Here is an 11,438-nt window from a genome sequence, read left to right as displayed (position 1 = left end):
TATGACCTACTCTCACTCCACATAACTATTGGTTAAAATTGTCTAAATATTCCGGCGTTCCGTGGAGATGTGCGTAGGATGCACACTCATGCACGAGGATATCTAGAGCTTATTTGCGAGTCTGCCCTAAACGTTGATTTCTGGAGGCTTTAAGCCCCGGTGGCCGGCGTTTGGCGCGGTCAATCAAGAGAAAGAACAACACAAAAAAAAATCTCGTGATGCATGTTGTGACGTCTCTTGCCGGGCCAACCGGCTCATATTTCGGGTCCCAATCCCAGTCTCTTCCCGGGAAGGGAGTGGCATTCCAGAAGAGGCTGTCGAACCAGAAGCTGCATAGCTAGCGCCAAATTCCACTTCTAAGCTTCGCCAATAGCAACCACGAGGGCTTTCAAAGCCAATAAAAAGACTAAGTCCGGCAACGGCTAAAAACGTATGGCCGGCTTGTTCGTTTTGCGCGCTTCTGTGCAGGACGGCAGGTTCAGCCGAGGTGGGGCGCGTGCACGTGACTAGACTTGGTCCCCCACGGACGCCTGTTTGCTTTGTGCGCCAGAAACAGACACAGCCCTACCACGAAATCCGAAACGCCTGTCCAGGTGTGGATTCGTAGCTGGTGGAGCGGCCCGAGCAGGGGCCTGGAACTGCATCCTAAACGCCGGCTTGCGCCCGAGACTAAATACGACATCCTGCACACGGACGGCAAAACGTGTAGACTGTGCATATACCACCGGGCGCGTTGCCCCGGTGGATGCAAAAAACCCGACCCAGATACGGGCTCAAGACTGAAGCAAACAAAACGTAAACACGTGAAGCACACCTACTCCACCGAGCCCGGAGCCCAAATCCGCCTATATAAACAGCTCCATCCCCCGCCACCTCTCTCTCTTTTTTCCATCATCAACACTCTACTCCTCACCATGAAATTCTCTAACGTCATCACTCTCGGCCTTGCTTCCCTTGTTGTCGCCTCTCCTGTCGCTTCTGTTGAGAAGAGAGACTCTGTCGACGAGTTGACCGGCACTGTTGCCCTGATTGCCTCCAGTGTTGAGAGCTTGCTCGGCAAGATCGTCGTGGACGTTGAGGCCATTGCCTCTGCCATGGGTGTCGACTCTTCTTCGCTCTTGTCTTCCTCCGGTCTTTCTTTGCTCAAGAGAGAGGAGATCCAAAACGAGGTCAGAACCGTCCTGGGTGTTGAGGAAGCCGTTTCCGACTTGGTCTCTGACATCTTGGGTGAGTTGGTCACTTTGACCACCACCACTGGTATCTCTTTGGTTGGTACCATCTTGTCTGTGTTGAGCTTGTAAGCGGTGTTTCGTTTGCTGCGGCCCATTGTCGTTGGCCGGTTCGTACTCAAATAACTAATAACATTCTGACTCTTTAAACATGTGTAGAATGCTGGACGCCGCGCAGCAGGTAGATGCGGTTGGCTGATGTCAATTGGTGATCGGCTACTTTGGCCAGGTCCAGAATGGATGCTGGAGATCATTGCCGTGCATGGTCGGGGCCTTTTTTTGGCCTTGCGAACACGGCAGCTGCTGATTTGTTTGTGCTTCTCCAAGGGAGGAATTGACCACTCAACGGCTGTCGACATTGTTTTCGTTTGCCCGTGAAGAATACGTATACTGCGAATCCAATAAGAGTTCTGATTAAGCATGTTTCATTCTGGAGCCACTGGTGCAGGCCTGTCTGCATAACACCCCGAGTGTTTCTGTTCCATATATACTGGTTCGAGAGCTGGCGTAAAGCTGGCTTTGCCTCGATAAACACATCTTCCAGGTCTGTGTCCGAGGAACAAGTATGGTATGGACATCAACAGATCATGTCACTGGAACAGGCAAGCGAACCTTTAACGAGCAATCCTGCCGCCGCCATCTAGCTGAAGAAGTGACGCCCAACAATAGCTTACGCGCAAATCCAGCTCGCAGCACGAAGTCCATTGAGTGTCGGGAAGCTGTACCTGTATTATCATACTTGTGAATGCTTCCATGGGTCCATGGGTAATATCGATGTATCTGAGCGATAACAGTTGTGTCCCCAAGGCGCAACGACTCTCTTTTGCACTCAGCCTCATTTCCGAAGCAAGAGACGTATCTCCAAACTTCCGTATCAGCGCCGTCCAGCCCCACCTATCTTCAGGGGGCAAATCTCACGAGTCTCGGATACCCATGTCTTGTAGTGGCCCGCAACCCCCTTTCTACGCATTTTTGTACTCTCTCAAAATCACTGGAACCGACGATGGCGGCAAGGCACCAAACTCCGTAACGACCTTGTTGATGTAATGCGGCGGAGTCAAGTCGTACATGATGTTCAAGATATTGAGCTGCGCAATGGACTTCCAGTTCTTCAACGGCTCCAGCTTGGAGTCGTCGGCAGCCGCATCTTTTTTGTCGCTGTTGCCCTGTTTCCGTACAGGCGCATCATCTTTCTTCAGCTCCTCCTTCAGTTTGATGAATTGCTCCAAGGCCATTGACTTTCTCTGAGGCGGATGTTTCGAGTCGATGTTTGTAAGAAGGTCGTCTGGATCCGCCAACTCGTTTGTGGTCACAGAATCCAACTGCACACGGTCCGAAAACTTGATAGACTCGCAGCACGTCAACACAGAGATGTTTCTGCGGTTGCACATCATGGCTATCATCGCCGTGCCCACGCGCGAGTACAAGTACCCGTTCGAGAGCATCGCATGGGCGCCCAAAAAGGCTAGGTCCACATCCTCCAATACCGTGGACGATAACAGGTTGATCAACACGTATGTAATTTTGAGTTTTTCTTGAGTTATCGAAGGGGTGGGGAGAGTGCGGCGTGAGTGGGGCGTCGGCGGGTCCTCGTCTTCCTGGGCCTTGATCTTCGTGTCCACAAGACCCTCCAAGAGCTTCTTGCCTTCGAACAAAGGATGCAGGTCCACGATGACCAAGTTGAACGACTTTCCCTCTTCCACTACGCAATGCTGGAAGAGCTGGAGCAAGACCTCCGAGTGGCCGAACGTCAACACCGTACAGCCGTCGGTGATGTGATGCGAAGAGTTTTCGATAATGAGCTGGTCCGAAAGCTCGATGCGCTCGCGGATGAAGTCGTCGATTCTCTGCAACAAGATTTCCTTGGCGTCGTGCTCGCTGGTGTCGATAGAGATGAGCGAGATTTCTTGCTTCAACCACCGGATACCGTTACCCATAGATAACGACAAGGGACGTGCGCTTTTCAAGTATTCGATTTGGTGGGAGAGGTGCCCCGTCAAGTGCCGCGTCAAGGTGGTGTTTTCCGGGGTTTTGTAGTCGAGGATCACTGCTTTGAACACCTTCAACATCTCACGCAAGCGCGCCGTCGAGCCGACGATTTTGTGGCTTGCCACATTCAAGCTCAACGTCAAAATGGCAGGGTGCACAATGTGCGACACGGTTGGCGACGAGGCATTCCGCTGCTCCCGCGTCTCCAAGTGGCTGAAAAGCACCGGGATTTTCTTGGCGTCGTCTTTGTAAACGGCCTGAGACAACTGCTTCTTCAAGTTTGTGTTTGTGACCTGCAGAGCCTTCTTCTCGATCTTCTGCTGGGCCATTTGTTCCTGCTGCTCGGGCGTGATGCCCGCCGCTTCCTTCTGGGCGGCTCTCTTGGCGGCCTTTTCCTTTTTTTTCAATTCTTTTAGCTCTTTGTTCGAGATCTTTCCGGGCTCAGAAGCCGGCTCCTCGATCTTGACCTGCTTTTCTGGCTTGTCTGTTTTTTCCTCGCTCATGGCACGCTCTTTCAGTGATCTTCTTGAGAGGTTCAAAATTTCTGTGATGGTGCGGATGTGCGCGGCCCAAGAATGCAGGAGTCAAACAGTAGTACGCGTACTATTTCAGTGTCTAAGCTTACTCCAGGACCATATGGTTCCTCCTGGGTCGGTAATTTTTCTCTTCCCTAGGAGGTTCGTTTGTAGGGTTTCTTCCTTAGTCTCTATGACTCTCGCTCAACTCCCCGTATGCACCTCTCTTCTTTGTCGTGTCGTACAACCTGACAATCTTCTCCAAATTCTGATCGTCCACTTGCGAGAAAGCAAATCCCCTCTGTTTCTTGATTCTCTGCACCTGCCGAACTTTCCTGATGGCCTTTTCGAACTGCTCCATTCTTGGCCTGTAGTCCTGGATGTTGTACTTTTGGATTTCTTGCACGTAGTGGTAGCTTTCGGGGCTGTGGATTCTCTTGTAGAACTTCCACGCAAAATCTCTTATCAAGCACAAGATGGAAACACCAAAAATAGCAGCCCAGAACACCAAGCTCGGGTACGTATGAGCCAATACACCCTCGTACTCTGTGGACACGTTAATAAGGGGAGCAATGGTGGCATACGCGGGAAACCACACCAACCACAAGATGAACGATCCGGGAATAGCAAGAACGGTGAACTTCGTCCACATGGTCACTGTAAGAGCGGCCTTTCCTAACGCGGTGAGCGTGCACGTGGTGTAGATCATAGTTCCCCACGACCAATTGTCAGCGACCGCGCCGTTTGGTAGATAGTTGAAGTATTTGTCAATTGACATCATGCAGACGTAGATGATCGCTGAGTGGAAGAACCCATTGACAATCCAGCCCCAGAAGATAGTCACGTTGAAAAACTTTCTTTGCAATCCTAGCTGATACAACTGAGGGTATTTGTCAAGGAGACGTGCGCTAACGAACTGGTCAAAGACACCCATGATAAACGGCGGAAACACCGTGAAGAGCACATTGTAGAACGTCAATGTCCACGACTCGATGAGAGACTGTCCCGAGAAAGCGTTGTTGAACACAAACCAAAACTGCGTCATGTACAAGCAGACGTTCTTGTAGAAGGAGTACAAGATCGCATTGGAGATACGTTGGTACGACCATGCGCCATGCACCAACAATAGCTTTTTCAAGTACTTGAACTGTCCGATGGAGACGTCGGCACTTCTTGCGGCCTGCATGCCCTCCATACCGCTGATGCCTACTCCGACATGCGCAGCCTGGATCATGGAAACATCGTTTGCACCATCTCCGATGGCCAAGAGCAAGGACTTGTTCTTCTTCCTTTTGACCATTTTCACGACGAGCGCTTTTTGCAAGGGAGAAACCCTGCAGCAAATGACAGCACGCACCCTCGTGGCAAGGTCGATGAAGATGTCTTCCAAGTCGGGTTCCAAAGCGAAACCCAAGGAATGGCCGTCGATGATGAGCGCGAGCGAGGAGTCTAGAACAGACTCTGCCACGTCGTTTCGGTGCTCGTATATCGCCTCCAACTTCTCTTCCAAGTTTCTTCTGGTATCAGCTTTGGTCTCTTCATTGATGATCAAGAGATTCATGTCCTCCGTGAGAAGCTTACATGACATTCCGATGTTGATTGCCGTTTCTTGCCTGTCCCCCGTCAAAACCCAGATTTTGATGCCAGCGTTTTGGAGCGTGTGGATGGTTTCAGGCACCCCGTCCTGGAGCTTGTCTTCGATGGCCGTTGCGCCGAGAAGGAACAAGTCTTTCTCGATGAGCTCAGCCGCGGCGTCAAGCTTGTCGCTTCTGTCATCCAAGGACGTGGATGCTTCGTGGAATGTGTGGGCCCAGGAGGCATATTCCTTTTCCGAGACGATTCTGGAGGCGATGCACAAAGTTCTCAAGCCCTCGGAGGCAAACTCCTCCAAGTGTCTGATAGTGGCGTCGACAAAAGGCTGTGGATCCGCGGTGGAGAGACGCTCCAAGATCACGGTGTCGGCGCCCTTGCAGAACAAGCGGATGACGCCGTCCGGGCACCTGAAGATGGCAGACATTCTCTTCCGCGTGGAGTTGAACTCACAGATGTTCAAGAGCTCATACTCGGAGGCGGTGGCGGCCGGGCCCGTCTCGATGGTCACGCCGCGAGGCCGGCGGATGGTGAACCTGAAGCCCATGTCCGCCGCACCCTGCACCAAAGCGCCCTCGTCCGGAGACGCGGCCTGGTACTTGATGGCGCCCGAGACGTCGTTGAGCTCTGGAATGACGGTGTGGCACGTGCTCAACAAAGAGAAGAACTCGCTGATGATGGCGGACTGCTGCAGGGACAAGTCGGCCAAGTGCCTCTGCAAGTCGTCGAAGCTGTAGAAGCCCGTCTCGACGCCGTCCACCACCTGCGCGTGCGCGTCCTCCGGAATCTCTTCTGCGTAGCACTTGCCGCCGATGGAGCAGCACTTGAACTCCATGACGTTGCGCGTGAGCGTGCCGGTCTTGTCGGAGAAGATGTAGTCGATCTGGCCGAGCTCCTCCACCAAGGACGAGGTGCGCACGCCCGTGGGCGTGTCGGAGTCCGCGTGGTACATGTCCAAGTCGCTGCCGATCATGTAGGCCTGGTAGTACTTGATGATCTCCACGCTGACAAACAAGGAGATGGGCACCAAGTTGGAGAACAAGATCCAGTAGGTCAAGATGTCGCGGAAGAAGAGCTTGGCCAAGTTGGTGCCCTCCAAGTACAAGTAGGACAAGTCGTCCGCGTCCACGGACGTCTTGACCACGTTACCCACGCTGGACACCACGGAGAGCAAGATCAAGATGCCGAAGAGCGCGAGCGTCTGCAAGTTGATGACGCGCTCGACGTCCGTGCGCTTGATGGGCGCCGCGGTGGCGTTGCGCATCAACTTGGTCTCGTGGCCCGTGAACACCACCACGCCGTGGACCCACTGGGTGTTGCGGAGCGTGGCGCCGCGCAACAAGAGCTGCTGCGGCGAGAGCGCGAGCCTGCCCGAGGCGCGGAAGTGGAGCAACGTGCCCTCGTACGTGTACAAGGACGAGTTGGGCTGCTCGGAGAGAAGCTCGCAGCGCGCCATGCCGGCCACCACGGACGGCGGGCTCACCAACAGCGCCGTTTCCGGCAACGCCTGCTTGATCTTGAGGTTGGTCTCGCCGTCCAAGTTGGCCGTTTCTATGTAGCACAAGCCCTCGGGCTCGGACGAGCTGAGGAGGAGCAAGTCCGCGGGGAACGGCTCCTCGTTGTTCACGCGCACCACGTCGCCGACGCGCACGGAGACCCACTTCTGCACGCGGAAGCGGCCGGCCTCCGCGTCGAGCACGAGCACCTGCGTGTTGTTGAGCTCGCGGTCGGCGCTGGCGCGCTTGACGTCCTCCAGGACCTCCTTGACGCCGGACACGAGCAACACCACGAGCAACGTGCCGATGGTGGTGTAGCGGTTGGTGGGCGACACGCCCGGCACCTGCTGGATGACCGACGTGAAGAGGAAAAACAAGTTGGCGTACTTGCTGAACTGCTCGAACATGAACTTGGGCAAGAACGTGGCGACGTTGTACTTGGTCGTGGAGATGTGGTTGCCGTAGAAGCCGCGGCTGGCGTTGGCCGCCGCGTCCAACACGTGGATGTGGCGGGGCCCCAGCGCCGCGGTGCTGTCTGCCGTTTTCTTGGCGAACGGATGCCTGATTCTGGCGGCGATGCGCCGGATGTCGAAGTCCGGCGCGCCTGGGCGCTCCGTTTCGCCGCCCGCGGCCCCGGCGTCCATGCCCATGTACGAGCCGCCGTCGGCGGCGGCCAAGTTCAGCTTGAGGCTGGCGAAAAGGCCCTTTTTCGGCGCCGGCGCGGGCGCGTGGGGCGTGCCGAGCATGTGCCGCGGGCCGCCGGCTGCAGCCGCGCTGGCGGCGTGAAGCCGGCTGTTTTCCTCCTCGTCGGAGGTCTCGAGGAAGTCGTCGAACGGGTTGGCGGGCGGTGCCGGCGGTTCGTACATGGGCATGGACGCGCCGGCCGCGCGTGTGTGGGCGCGGGACGTGTTTGTGTACGCGTAGGCCGTGTTTGTGTCTGCGTGGGCCGTGTTTGTGTCTGTGTGGGCGCTGGATTGCTGGCTGGGGTACAGGCTCAAGCCCAAGTCTATGAGGTTGTTGTGGTCCGCGAACGGATCCGCCGAGTGGTGGGACATGGCGGGGAAACGCGGGCGGCTGCAGCACGTGCGGGGAGTTGGCGGCGGCCTGGTGACAATGTGCCCTTTTCGGGGGGTTTTTTTGGTGGAGGCGGGGTGTTTCACGGCACGCTGGGTGGATTAAGATAGTAGTATGGAAGGCTGAGGCTACGTTTGGCCCTGGCGCTCGCAGAGGGTCACGTGCGCGGGGCCAAAAATAGCGGTGGGGCACAGCCGGCGGGCGGCTGGCCAGGCCGGGGAAAATGACGGCGCAATGGGCGGCAAAAGTAGGGGGAGATGGCAAGACGGGAATGGCGGCAGGAAGGAGGCGATATATGCCGGGATGTTGGGGAGGCATGACGATCCATGTTGGGACAGTGGGGAGATATGGGGAGATATGGGGAGATATGGGGAGATATGGGTTGGGATACTGAGGTGCGAAATGGGTGCGAAATGGGGTGCGAAATGGGGTGCGGATTCGGGTGCAAGGACGTGGGGGAGAGGGCTGGAGAATGAGGCTGGAGAATGGGGCTGGAGAATGGGGTTGGAGAATTGAAGGAATGCAAAATCATAGGAGAAGAGTCATAACGCCGCTTTTCCAACCAGCCTCCCAGAATGGGGTGCCACAAGATCCTCTTGTTTTGCCCTAGTCTCTTCCAATCAGCCATATAGTCCATCATCTCAGACAGGGCCTGGCCGCGCACTTGCATGATTTATTGGCCAGTCTCGGAATCATTAATGGTTGTTCAAGATATCTATGTATATATTTAACTTATCTTCCAACCTATCTAATGTTAAATTAATTAGTAAGGGAGAGATAATACCTGGACGACAAGCATTAGTATTTATATCTATACATAAATCTCCCGATATTATATGGCCAACGAATATATATCTCCTGGATATGCTATTGTTATAAGTAATATCATCTTATATAATTGCTCATGTCTTAAAAATGAGACCTCATCGTTCATGTATACTATGAGCTTATTTTCATATAATAGGTGGATCTACCGTTATTTTAGAGAAGTAATCTCTTTAATAGCGACTCTAATTTTATTGATGGATAGACATATAATCCTTTTCAATCAATCAACTCACCTGCTTCGGATTTGTCTGCTTGTACTATTCAATTAACCCTATTCGGTATAAGCAAATGGGAAGTTCATCCTAAAAAGTCAAACTCTTCTCCAAAACTTCATTTAATATAAAATTGGTGATTAAAGATTTATAGAATTAATACGTAAATCATTAAAAGCCGATTATTTATATATAATTAAAACTGACATAACACCGGAAACAATAATAAGTCCAATATACCCCCCGGAGGAGGGATATCTCCTGCAGCTTCGCCACTTACAGCTTGTCCTATAATAAATACCCATACGATATTTTTAATATCTCGAGCTGCTGATGAGTGGTTAGTACGAAGTAGCAATTGATTTCACCGTAACTCTCTAGTTTACACTGGGCACTATTAATGCTTCGTAGAGAGTTACCTCTATTACATTTCATAACTGAACCAGCTAGTATAGAACATCTGTTCACATATCATCATTTCTAAACTTTGATCTTATTTTTATATGTTTGATAGTTTAATAGCTGAATTTATATATAAAGTTATGTATACTATCAATTATACAGATCTTCCATTGACATTATATAATGAGTAAGGATTTTGATGTTGTAGAATATCTTTTATTTACATGTTATCAAAAAGTAATTTGCCCGCCCGTAGGGTGGGGATACCTGATCGTGGGCAATATCACCAGCCTCGTGGTCGTTGTGCTTTCGGGTAAAAAGGACCAGATCAAACAACGAAAACAAAAACACAACCAAAACCAAAACAAAAACAAAAACAACAAAACAAAAACACAACAATCACAACACAAAAACAAAACGAAATCAACAAAAACAAGTGAATGTGTGGGCAGTCTCGAATCTGGGTATGCTCAATGGAAGATCTCCCGGTGCGACGCGGCATACCCGGATGCCAATCATAATACCATGGGCAGTGCCACTTGTGAACCCATCATATTCGGATATTCTTCAAAGTCATTACAGAAAGCTTCTCATGGCCTTACGCAATGTTCTGGAATCTGCTGCATTTTGTAGACCACATATAATCCCAAGCGCCGCATGAGTAGATTTGGTTGCGCAGTATAACAGTACTTCAAACTCACCCACACAATGACCTCAAAATTAAGGCCAAGAACGCAGACAATGCATTTCAAAACTTGAGGCCAACAGGCGCCCCACTCTCGCTTTATTGCTACGGGGAAGAGGGCAATGGGAAGCTCACAGACAAAAGTATCAAGCTGTGGGAGATTGACATGATTACTCTATGTTTTATTTTGTGGAGCAGAGTCTATGCTGATATGACTGTTTCTTGCTTGTGAGTTCACTAGCTTGAAGAGTTCCAGACATCCGTATGAAATAGGGCAAATGGCCCATGTTTGACGGTTTCCTCTGGTAGATTCAGTTTGGAAGAGGGTTATTTGCAATTGATATGTTTTGTTCGGTATCGTTGTCATCCATCATTTTCGTCACTTTTTCTTGTAATTTACGATGATACCATCAGGTTTATTGCAAGATATATCGTGTTGAGCTGTTGCTGAAGTGTCTATATGCACGCCCATCAAATTGTATCCCTCCAAATTGGTATTTCAACAATAAAAACTGTCTAATAGACCAGAATTGATGATAATAAAAGCATTCAAAATAATCAATCATTAGACTAAGCGCCTTCAAATAGGTTGAGAGTAAGAATCTGGAAATGTGGCTTTGGTCTGTCATCAACCGTCTAGGGCGTTGTACATTCAAGCAGCTCTCAGAAACACACGCAATGTTAAATTGCACCTTTTCACATTGGTCACAGCATAGGTCTTTCGGTATGCATTATTTACGAACCGAGTATCACGTCATCAATTCCTAGCACACGTCCCTGTGGTTGTCGCTTCAACTCAGATGGCTGGAGAGGACACACGGAATTATATAGGGTGTCACTGGAGGGATGCAAACCCCACCACTAACGAAAATTTATATAGAAGAAACCTATAATCCATCGCAACATTGGCATAGGTGGGAAGGCGCGAGCACAAAATCACACAATCTCCTAAAGATCATGTCACACCCCTCAAAAGACCTTCTACTATATCCAATGTCTACCAACTAAATGCCATCGTCCCGTAGAAAATGCTTTATTTTGGAGATTCTTATGTTTCCGGCCCGTGACAATAATCTATTTGACAAAGCCGAAAGGCGCACATTTGTCTTTGCCTCCTGGTCCCTAAGCAAATAAACCCTGCGAACGACTTCAACAAATCTTTTATGGTTTCTTAAACTGTCAAAGGAAGTATTTAAAGGAGCGAGCATCTCCCTTAAGTGCATTGGAGCTTGAAAGCCGATCGGCCACAAAAAGTGCACAATCTCACCATTTTGTAGAGGTGGATTGAGACATCGCTATAACAGCTTTCCAAACAAAACCTGCATTTGAATCGTGACGCCCCAACTTCATTATCATGAAAGGGCACATAGGATCCGTGATGAATGGATGAATGGCGGTGAGATCTTTCTTTCTTTTTT

At 51.0% G+C, this 11,438-nt stretch overlaps 4 protein-coding genes across 4 annotated transcripts; 2 read left to right on the top strand and 2 right to left on the bottom strand.

Moving 5' to 3' along the window:
• Nucleotides 1–2,191: 2,191 nt before the first annotated feature.
• On the bottom strand, nucleotides 2,192–3,721 carry GCD2 (translation initiation factor eIF2B subunit delta; the record flags this gene model as incomplete). Its single annotated transcript, XM_018857680.1, has 1 exon — nucleotides 2,192–3,721. One exon carries the CDS (start codon nucleotides 3,719–3,721, stop codon nucleotides 2,192–2,194), a length of 1,530 nt encoding a protein of 509 aa, XP_018710953.1.
• A 196-nt stretch (nucleotides 3,722–3,917) lies between these two features.
• Nucleotides 3,918–7,463, bottom strand: METBIDRAFT_43309 (aminophospholipid-translocating P4-type ATPase; the record flags this gene model as incomplete). Its single annotated transcript, XM_018857644.1, has 1 exon — nucleotides 3,918–7,463. The coding sequence occupies one exon, from the start codon at nucleotides 7,461–7,463 to the stop codon at nucleotides 3,918–3,920; it is 3,546 nt and encodes a 1,181-aa protein (XP_018710952.1).
• Nucleotides 7,464–8,791: 1,328 nt separating this feature from the next.
• On the top strand, nucleotides 8,792–9,035 carry METBIDRAFT_198678 (uncharacterized protein). The gene has a single exon (XM_018854905.1). The coding sequence runs from the start codon at nucleotides 8,826–8,828 to the stop codon at nucleotides 8,988–8,990; it is 165 nt and encodes a 54-aa protein (XP_018710951.1). The 5' UTR covers nucleotides 8,792–8,825; the 3' UTR covers nucleotides 8,991–9,035.
• Nucleotides 9,036–9,491: 456 nt separating this feature from the next.
• Nucleotides 9,492–10,420, top strand: METBIDRAFT_32434 (uncharacterized protein). The gene has a single exon (XM_018856048.1). It carries the CDS (start codon nucleotides 9,519–9,521, stop codon nucleotides 9,966–9,968), a length of 450 nt encoding a protein of 149 aa, XP_018710950.1. The 5' UTR covers nucleotides 9,492–9,518; the 3' UTR covers nucleotides 9,969–10,420.
• The last annotated feature ends 1,018 nt before the right edge of the window (nucleotides 10,421–11,438 follow it).

The sequence above is a fragment of the Metschnikowia bicuspidata genome (genome assembly GCF_001664035.1).
Source record: "Metschnikowia bicuspidata var. bicuspidata NRRL YB-4993 chromosome Unknown METBIscaffold_4, whole genome shotgun sequence".
NCBI lineage: Eukaryota > Fungi > Ascomycota > Pichiomycetes > Serinales > Metschnikowiaceae > Metschnikowia > Metschnikowia bicuspidata.
The sequence above is the reverse complement of the archived record's forward strand: the minus strand, read 5'-3'. Positions and strand labels throughout refer to the sequence as shown.